Here is a 10,372-nt window from a genome sequence, read left to right as displayed (position 1 = left end):
GTAAATAAAAAGGGAGGGATCAGCAGAACTACAAGTAAAACCATAAGCAATTAAAAAATTACTAAATTTATCAAACCAAGCACGAGGTGCTTGTTTTAACCCATATAAAGCTTTATTTAATTTGCACACATGAGAGTTAAGAGTCGGATGGATAAAACCTGGAGGTTGTTCCATAAACACGTCTTCTTGGAGATCACCATGGAGAAATGCATTCTTGACATCGAGCTGACGAATATCCCAATTATGAACAAGAGCAAGGCTGAGGACAAGCCGTATAGTGCATGGTTTAATGACAGGAGAGAAGGTCTCAGTGTAATTTATGCCATCAATTTGGTGGAAGCCCTTGGCTACAAGGCGAGCTTTAAGACGATCTAAGGAACCATCTGCCTTGAGTTTTGTTTTGAAGATCCACTTGCATCCAATAACATCCATGTGTGGTTGGTGAGGGACAAGAGTCCAAGTGTTGTTTGCATGAAGTGCCTAAATTTCCTCCTTCATTGCTTGGGTCCAACCGGGATGTTTAAGAGCGGAACGGACAGTCTTGGGTTCATTGGGAATTTCAATTAGGGAGTGATAGTGGGCATACTTGGGATTAGGTTTGCGGATCCCAACTTGAGATCGGGTTACCATGAGGTGAGGAGGAGGGGGGGAGTTAGGTGTATGAGTAGGGGAGGGTGGAGGGTTTGGTGTAGGAATAGGAGGTGCCTCGGGTATAAAGGGCAAGGGTGGAATAGGGATATGATCAATCTCGTGTGAGGTGGGAGTAGGTGGTGATAGTGGTACCTGCATAGGGGAAGCACTAGAACCATCCATAGGATTAGTAGTACGCCAATCAATAAAGGTAGATAAAATTTGATTGTTAGGAGAAGGAAGATGAAGATTTCCAGGTTGTTTGTAAGGAAAAGAGGACTCATCAAAAACAACATGTCGTGAAATGAAAGTACGACGAGAGATAGGATGATAACATTTATAACCTTGATGTTTGTCACTATAGCCCATAAAAATACAAGGAAGGGTTTTGGGTTCAAACTTGTTTTGTTTAGTATCCCAAGTATAGGGATAACATTTTGAGCCAAAAATTCGAAGAGAGGTATAGTCAGGTTGATGGCCATAGAGTAAGAAAAATGGAGATTCCAATTCCAAAGTAGTAGATGGAAGACGATTTATTAAAAAAACAGCAGTTGAAAAAGCTTCGACCCAAAAACGTTTAGGAACTCCACTTTGAAAAAGTAAGGTCATACCTAGTTCACGAATGGTACGATGCCGTCGTTCAACTAAACCATTTTGCTCAGGAGTGTGAGGGCATGAATATTGATGGATAATGCCTTGGTTTTGAAGATGCATGTTTAGTTGATGATTAGTGAATTCACCACCACCATCGGTTTGAAAAACTTTAATTTTTTTGTTGAATTGTCGTTCAATTAATTTTTCAAATAAGATAAAAGCATTAAAAAAATCAGATTTTTTGCGTAAAGGAATAAACCACATATACTTAGTGAAAGCATCAACAAAACATGCATAATATTGAAATTTACCAACAGATAAAATAGGAGCGGGTCCCCATAAGTCGCAATAAATTTTATCAAATACATGAAAAATATTGTTAGAAGATTGTAAAAAAGGAAGTTTACTCATTTTTCCTAATTGACAACTCTCACAAATAGAGTTGGTTTTATTTTTTCCAATAATTGAAATAAGACCTTTAGAATGTAAAGCTTGAAGAGTAGAGGCTTGAGGATGTCCCAACCGTTGATGCCACACTTCCTCAGAAACAGTGCGAAAGCGGTTCGAGAAGTGTGCCTCAAGGGGTGGGGACAACACATATAAATTACCCTTCCGTCGGCCGGTCAGTAATGTGCGGTTGGTCGCCCTTTCCTTAATAGAAAAACCAACACCAGAAAAGTCACAATTATAAGGATAATCTGAGGTTAATTGACTGATAGATAATAAATTTTTTGCTAAGTCCGGAACAAGTAGAACATCTTTCAATTTAATAAAAGAATGACCAGATTGAATAATTGTGTCGCCAATATGAGTTATTGTGTGGAGACTACCATCACCAATTAGAACAGCATCATGACCAAGATATTGACGTAAATTTGAAAGCATACCTGAATTACCTGTCATGTGGGCAGAAGCACCGGTATCAACTGTCCACTCAGCATCATGAATATTATTTTCAAGTGTCAGGGCAGCCAATGCTTGGGGTATATCATCAGGTTGGAGAGCATGATCAAACCGGTGCCAACATTTAATCGCAGTATGGCCTTGTTTCCCACATATTTGACAAGTGGGTATACGGTTAGGGTCACGTTCAGCCCGTGTATTTTGAGCCGGAAAAGGTTTTGGCCCACTGGGCCCACTGGGCTGAGGAGTTTGCCGTGCCACTTGTGTGGCTTGAGAGAAGCCACGTCCACGGGAAGACCAGGACTTTCCTCTTCCTCGATGTTGACCCGTTGAATGGCCAAAAAGTGCAGTTTGCTGCGCATGAAAGGCACTCTGTTGTGCCGTGTACATCTCGTGCAGCTGGGTTCGAGTCTCAAATCCTTGCAGCAACGGCACCACTTCAGAGTAGGAAGGCATCGGAGGCTTGAGCATGGTGGTGGTGAAGGGTTCATACTTCGGACCGAGACCATTGAGGAGGGCAAAGACTTTGAGTTTATCACTCACAGGGCGTCCAATTGCTGCAAGATTATCACAAACAGATTTAAAGTTTTTGAGATGTACCTGAAGGGAAACTGATTCCTCTTTCCGCATGTATGTTAATTGTTGGGTGAGTTGGAACTCCCTTTCTTGTGAATCTTGAGCATAAGCCTCTTGAAGAGCATGCCACACTTGATAAGCCGAATCAAGACCAACAACCAAGCCAAGCGATTCTTCGGATAGAGTGCTGATAATCCACCCACGAAGCAGTCAATCTTCTTTTCGCCATTGGAGGTAAGTAGAACTAATTTGAGGCTGTGTGGTGGTTGTTGGGTCATCAAGGGGCACGAATTGAGGGGGAGGGACAGAATTGTTGAGATGATTCATGAGGTCTTGGCTCTCGGCCAAGGCCACTACTTGTTCTCTCCATAAGGGATAATTTCCCTGATTCAATCGGAGAGTGACAAAATTGTTGACAGATAGGGAAATAGCTGCCATGGGAGGAAGACTCTCTTGCTCTCACAAGGCTCTGATTACCATAAAGACAGTTGAATGCAAACTGTTCGACACAATGTCTCATCAAGCGTGAGAGCATTTTAGAGAGCCATTTCATTTATATAGATAACATACAAAGGTGTAGAAAAGACTAGGCATTATACAATTGGAATTTAGAGAGGAAATTAGGTCTCAGTTTCTATATTAGGATTGTAGCCGTTGAGTATTGTTTCCTTGTATAGCTTTTGTGTCCGTTGGTGTGATCTGCTGTCTTTGGTCTTGGTAAGATTGAGGTTGAGTTGCCTTAGTTTCCATGTTTGGTTTTGTAGCCGTTGGTGTAAAGACTTGATTATCGTCAATATTGTTCATGAAATTATCAACTGCTTGGGTTGATAATTGAGCAGTCCCCTACCTGGGTTGTTTTCCGCATGCCCGTATTATCAACTAACATTGCATTGAAGTTTTGGTATTTATAACTACTAACTAATATTCAATCATGCCATGTTAAATCCAATTCCTTGCCCCCCCCCCCCCCCCCCCCCCCCCTTTTTTTGTATTTCTTTTTATTTCAATTTCCACAACAATGCATACAAGGTAAGGGCTCTTACCATTAATCATCTTTGTTCTCTCTGTGACTAATCCGGGCATTGTCTGAGTTTTCAGGGTATTCATAGTCAAGGCTTCTCTAATGTGCGTATGCCACATTTTAAGTTGCAAGAACACCTTCAATTAAGTTTCAAAGAATGGTTTGCAACTCAATGGCAACTGTAAGTGCCTTATTTAGTCACTGTACCTGCAGTAATTGCTAATGAGAGTCTCGATTGCTGTCTTAAAAAATGGAAGACGGAGTTTCCTTCAATAGAGACCAAAAATTTCATGACACAGACCGTAGTACATGTCCGCTGATAAGCATATGCATTATAATACTATCTTCTTACTAATCAATTTCATTAGTATCTTCTTACTAATCAATTTCATTAGAATCTTAACGCTCACCTTCCCGTGTGGTCTCAGCCCGTTTCCTGGAATAGCTTTGATGCATGTTAAATCATCAATTATCCAAAAGGTTAATGTATACTGGAACAAACGAATCTAATCATTAAATTAAAACTCTTTAACTCATTCTATGGCTTTTTGTGTCAAGGAATATTTCCCGTAATCATTGTAGCTATTATAGTTGTAGTCGGTAATCTGGTTTCACTATCATATATTGGGTATGTTACTTTAGGATCTAGAGCTGCAGGCCAAAGTGACAACAAAGTGCTTCTTTGATGTAGAAATCGTCTTGAACCTGTGGCTGTAGGTAGAATTGTAATTGGCCTATCTGGAGATGTTGTTCCCAAAATATTTCAAGATGAGAATGTCTTTTGGTAACTTGGAAATGTTTTTGACCCCTAATTCATGACATCCTATGGCAACGTTAATGTGGTGGCATGGTGCTTTACAAATTAGCTAATGAACCATTGGAAAATGAAAATATACTCAAATAGTATCTCCCCTACCCAACTCTTATGGGTGAAGGTGAGATTGTAGGTTTAAGACCCATTGGATGCATGTGTAACATACCAATAGAAAGAATAGGCACAATCACCAGCTAAAGGTTCAATATTGGCATTTCTCCTTGAGACTTCTCAGGAGGCATGACCCTTACTTGCAAATATCAAAATACTAAAAGGTGGAAGCTGAGGTTATGGCCTGAACCCAACCAACATTACACCTGAGCGAGACAGTCGAGTTACTAAAAAAGTTTCATGAGTTTTATTTATTATCTTTTAACTGTGTTCATTTCAGGTCAAAAGATATGGGCTTTTAACTGAATCCATTGCCTTTTATTAGGCAGATGTTTACAGTGCTGATCAGGTCTGGCCCATTTATAACTTCCATGTTTCAGAGGAAATATAAATAGTTATACAGAAATCCTGTGGTAGTGTTGGTTCTCTATGGCTGAAACACCTAATTGAAAATGTCCTGAATTTTCTTTATCTGGACAATCGACGTGTTATGTTTGGACATCTTATTGATGGAATAGATGTTGTGAGAAAACTGGAATCCCAGGAGACTAGCAGGTCATATACTCCTTGGGTGCCATGCACAACGTCAATTGAGGAGAGCCCCCTATAGATGGTTGATTCAGCTGTTAATTGATTTGTCCCGTGGTTTCTCTCTCTTTTTCCTAGTGCCTTTTATGTTTATTGTGCAAATGATTTAGCCAATAATCCCGTACATCAGATATTGTTAGTTTTGGGTGAGGAAAATTCTGACGATTTTCAATGAGCTAGCGTTGGGAGAGCGCGTATTATCATTAAGAAGTTTGTCACATAAGTTTGTAGGCAGTTCACAGGCCATTATGGGATGCCAAGTTGGAGAATATGTCTTGCTCAGAAAGAAATAGCAACTCGGGGACTACGATTTTTGTAATCTTTATCCTTTAATGATAATTGAATAAGCTTAACATAGGCATTCCGCATACACTTTATTCTACAATTTTGTATGAGAAGGTATACATAAATGTATGGCTAAGGTGAAAACTAAGCCAGAACAACGGTTGGAACAGCACCGGGCTGAATAACTTGCTCAATCTGTTCTTCTTTACCTTCCCATATCTTAGGTAGTGCTTCTTTGATATTGTGGATGCTAGTCAAGGCATGATCTGCACCAGGCACCAGTGTTGAGCTCCCCACCTGTACCAATAATCTTGCTTTGATTAAATATGAAAAAATATTTATTCTATTTCTCGAGTAATGATACTACTAAACTCTTTTATAACTATATTTAAAACTCATTTCACAATCAATCAGGAGTGATGCTATGTAATACAGTCAATCACATTAGTGAAGTATGTAAATAGTACGCAAAAGTATAGATGACATCAAATTTTATTTAATATATATATAATACAATATATATATATATATATATAATATATATCATGTTATCCTTGCTTTAGAGTTTCGAAGGTATGATATGTAACGGTCTTTTACAAATAAAAACCGAGCATAGGGCTTACGATAACGGTATGAAGTCCGGCTGCTTTCCCACTCAAAATGTTTCGAGCACTGTCATCGAAGAAAATCTGAGAAATGACAAAAAAAGACCTCCATCACTCACTCCGACGATGTTTTAAATCACGAAGTAAGATCAATAGTTTTCAAAGAAATGAGATGTGTTTTGAATATTACAGTTTTTTTGGGGTCAATATTTGCAATTTGAATAGCAGCTTCAATGGCTTCCACAGAGGGTTTGCAGAGAACTCGTGAATAAGAGCTGAGATTTGCACAATCAGGAACATTGGCCTTTGCGCCAGCTGTGATTTCGGCATCATCACCATCTGGCATATCCATGCAATTAGAAACTGGTTCAAGGGGAGGGTTAAGAGTTTCAAAGCATATGATGCCTTCAAAACAATCTTCCAAACCCAACCTGCTCAGAACTTGAGCTGCATGTGCTTTGTCTGCGTTAGTGAATATCTGAAAAGCAGCGGAAAATAGCCTTAGAATCACCAATTTCTTTGCAGTATTTTTCATGAACAGATATGATTTATACGTACAAGTTTGCGCTGTGGCATAGAGAGTAGAAGGTTCCTTAAAGTTGGATCGGGCTTGAGGACATCGTAGGGTAGTCTTCCATGGACATAAGCATGAAACTCATCGTTGTCAAACTCGTAACCAAGAGCCTGCTGGTTAGGAAAGAGTAAAACTTATGAATATATCGGCCATGAAGAACTTATAATTAGAATTCATGTCTTTGTATTTTTACCTTTAGACCCGCCATTGTTGTCCCGTATTCCTTGTACAAATCGAAGCACAACCTTGGTACTTCAGTTTCTTCCATGTGCAAATGCTGCAACATGAACCCTGCAATTTTAAAAGCTCAATTTTATTATCTTTGTAATGATAACACCACCACCATCATCCTAATATCTGTTGACAGTCATACCTTCTATGTTCTTGCGACAAGCCAAGTTGATACCTGAGCTCATGGGGTACAGAGTATCATCCATATCTGCAGAACATGTTTGGTACACACTTAGTTATTAAAATTTCCAAGCAAACTTCATCATCTTAAAGGATTTTTTATCAACTTTAAATGGTGATGGATGCCTTGTTATTTCAAATTTTCCAATCTCTTATTTAATTGATTGATCAAAACATTAAAATTTGCTTACACACAAATGGAGACATCCATTAAAGCCATGCGACCTTTATTCTGCATAGAACATAATTAAACTGACTAGATTAAAGTTGCCATACCAAAAAGCAAGCACTCATATTTAGCTGATTTGGACCTCCGAACAGAATCCATCTTCAAGACTGTATCTGCAAGAATTTTCTATTTCATAAGATTGCAGAAGACTGATTAGAGGAATCTGTTTAGAAAATTCTACTCAATCAAGCTGTCTTTCCCTCACATAAGCAAAGAGGAGAATCAGAATTTATAAACTCTAATTAAGGTAAGGGAAAACAGTCTAATCTTATCATATAAACATCTAACAATCCTTGCAGTGATGAAAATGCGGCCATCTAAAAACTATATCCATCATTTAATTATTTACGTTTATCATCTCATATATTGGAGTATCATGAACTTTTGATCTAGTCCACGATAGGATTCACCATGAAAGCAAAAACCTATGACAAGAAAGGAGAAGATGGGGGAAGAGGTCTATGATTAAAAACCAGTTCAGAAGGAAACAAACCAAATTTGATGAGAAGAAGAGAGAGAAATACCTGATGAACCTTTCAAGAAATGCAATGAAAGAGCATATAACAGGTTCAAGGCTCAAAGCTTCCAATCTAAATAATTGATAATCTAATGAGCCCAGATTTGAAAGGACAACATATTCAGCAATTTTCATGGAAATTATGATGAAAGCAATGTAAATCCATCAATGTTAGCCACAAACACAGAAATACTCTTAACGCACTACTGTATACATAGAAGGAAACAAATATGTGCATATGTATATACACTAAATAAATTAGGAATAGAAAGCATAATATATCTTTGGTACCTTCAAATAGTAGAAAGATTTAACTGCTCTGATCACACGTTATCCAACATTGACAAAGAGGGCTTATTTATACATATGTACAGTATATGATGCCCCACCGATCTGAACGAGGAATGCGAGAAGTGACGCATGCGATCATGTCTGAGGTGTTAAGCATATTTATCTTTAATTCTTTGGTACACATTGTATGAGAGTCATGTTGCTTTCTGTTACCCATCATTTTCGTCATTTATATATATATAAATATATATATATATTTATATATTGCATGATATGAGAGATCTCTCATCACAACACACCCATACATGGAGTTGGTTTAATTTTCCAAGGCATATATAATTAATCACGCTTGGTGAGCCATATATAACAAAAGATACGGAGCTGTAAATGTTTGTGAAAGGACTGCATGCGAATACTTTCCGCCTGGCGGGCTATCTTGGAATCATGGATATGTGGGTGAGATTACCTATAAGTGGGGTATTAAAGATGAGGATTATTCTTTTTACTAAGGAATAATGGATCATAAAAGTATCAAATAGCTGTAATATATATTATATTCTGATAGAGGATATGATAATATTCTGCATAATAATATACATATATAGCATCGGACCTCTTGAGATATCCTGTGATCTTTTTGCAATATTAATCAAGTCGGCTGCATTGCATATATATTTATATATATGTTTCCCTTTTAACGTGGCCATGAACCAGAGCTTGCGTCAACTGCAAAGTCGAATAATGATCATCCATTCAGTTGCAGGTTGGCAAGTGTAGTACTTAAGGTGGAAAGTTGATGTTAGAACGAGAAAATTCGTTTCGCCGGAACAAGATGCTCTTTATATTAATGGACAGTGTTGGCAACCAGCAAAGATTCGAAATTAAGGCGTCTAAATTCTATTTGCACGCCTTCTTGATATTATTAGAGCCTACCCTTTTGTCACGGAACTTGAATTTCACAAAAGTTCAGCGTACAGATGCTACTCTTTCGTTGCATTCTCATCGACACGTACATTTGTAGTGAATGATGAACTGAAAGTCCACGGAAGAACTCGATCATCAGCATTAGATATTGCTTGTACTATTCATTTGAGCTCTGATACCTATCTTTTTTCTCCCTGCTTTATCATTCAAGATAAAAAATTTGGGTAAAACTGATCCTGCAAGCTGGTTTCTTTCTTCATCAACCTGTAACAGATTTATCACCGAGGCAACTTGTAATAATTTCCCTCATGATCTTGACCTCTTAGAAGCCAATCAAATTACTTGTATTATATATATAGTTCTTTAACATGCTTGATGATAGAATGTTAGCTATGCTTATAGTGTGCAAAGATAAATGATAGTTGTAATCGTAATTACTATGTAAGTGCCGCATATTTATTTTAAAAAAAGTGAATAAATACGAAATCTACATAAAAAAAATTAATTTTTTAATAGTAGATTTTACTCTTTTTTAAAATAACTATATAGTACTTATATACTCTGCGACTATATATAGTATTACTCTTACGCATATAGTGTGTAAAAATTTTTGCTACTTCTAAATTAGTGAGTAAACATATAATTTATTCCGAGACCATGGCAGTTTTACAAAAAGGTCAAACATTATTTTTTATTTTATTTTATTTTTAGACTAATGTGATATACTTTGATATCATGAGTAACGTGTTAATAAATAGATAACATCTAACAAGTTATAAATAAACATAACTTATAAATAATTTTTTTGATTAATTACAATATCAGTACCAAAATTTTCACATTTTTTACAATTCAAAACTTCCTCACTCAAAAAGTTTACCGGAAGGCACTGCGCATGCTTTGAAAGCTCATGAGTAGCTTCTGCACTTGGTCTCTCGCGCGTTCTCTTCCCTGGTTGAAATGTAAGCTTCATAGAATTATTTTTGTTAAACTTCGTTTTATAAAATAAACAAGCATGTTTTAAGGACCCTTGAGCAGAACAGCACATGAACCCATCAGATTAGGGACTATGGTGGCCGGGTTCATGGTGTTGGGAAATTAATCACCCCCAGTTACCAACGATGCTACACACAAATAACATGTAATAAGAAAAATAAACAATCATACAAAATATAAAGATTTACGTGGTTTGGTAATATTCATGCCTACGTCCCGTCCATGGAGTTGCATGCAAGGATTTTTATTACGAGGAAAGTTTGCAATACATAGTGAGAATTCAAGAATTTTCACTCTCCCACT

The 10,372-nt window shown here is 37.4% G+C and overlaps 1 protein-coding gene across 7 annotated transcripts; it reads right to left on the bottom strand.

Annotated features, from left to right (window-relative positions):
- Positions 1-5,547: 5,547 nt before the first annotated feature.
- LOC122314786 (uncharacterized protein C24B11.05-like) lies at positions 5,548-8,273 on the bottom strand. 7 transcript variants are annotated; one of them, XM_043130373.1, is made up of 9 exons: positions 8,150-8,273; positions 7,866-7,931; positions 7,389-7,467; positions 7,075-7,140; positions 6,895-6,992; positions 6,686-6,814; positions 6,318-6,605; positions 6,146-6,211; positions 5,548-5,819 (listed from the first exon to the last, which is right to left on the bottom strand). In XM_043130373.1, the coding sequence occupies exons 3-9, from the start codon at positions 7,438-7,440 to the stop codon at positions 5,667-5,669; spliced, it is 852 nt and encodes a 283-aa protein (XP_042986307.1). In that variant the 5' UTR covers positions 7,441-7,467; positions 7,866-7,931; positions 8,150-8,273; the 3' UTR covers positions 5,548-5,666. The 7 variants fall into 7 exon arrangements, with proteins under 7 accessions (XP_042986307.1, XP_042986304.1, XP_042986305.1 ...); XM_043130370.1 differs by having other exon boundaries at positions 7,389-7,454; XM_043130371.1 differs by having other exon boundaries at positions 7,389-7,454; positions 7,866-7,947; positions 8,150-8,165.
- Between the last annotated feature and the right edge of the window lie 2,099 nt (positions 8,274-10,372).

Source organism: Carya illinoinensis, chromosome 7 (genome assembly GCF_018687715.1).
Source record: "Carya illinoinensis cultivar Pawnee chromosome 7, C.illinoinensisPawnee_v1, whole genome shotgun sequence".
Taxonomy (NCBI): domain Eukaryota; kingdom Viridiplantae; phylum Streptophyta; class Magnoliopsida; order Fagales; family Juglandaceae; genus Carya; species Carya illinoinensis.
Note: the sequence above shows the minus strand (reverse complement) of the source record. Positions and strands in the feature narration are given on the sequence as shown.

Excerpts from the sequence above, each read along its gene's own strand:
- LOC122314786 (XM_043130373.1), bottom strand. The coding sequence starts at position 7,440 with ATGGATTCTGTTCGGAGGTCCAAATCAGCTAAATATGAGTGCTTGCTT. Across the intron at positions 6,815-6,894 it reads CAACAATGGCGGGTCTAAAG|CAGGCTCTTGGTTACGAGTT; the intron begins GTAAAAATACAA and ends TTTCCTAACCAG. Across the intron at positions 6,212-6,317 it reads ATATTGACCCCAAAAAAACT|ATTTTCTTCGATGACAGTGC; the intron begins GTAATATTCAAA and ends GTCATTTCTCAG.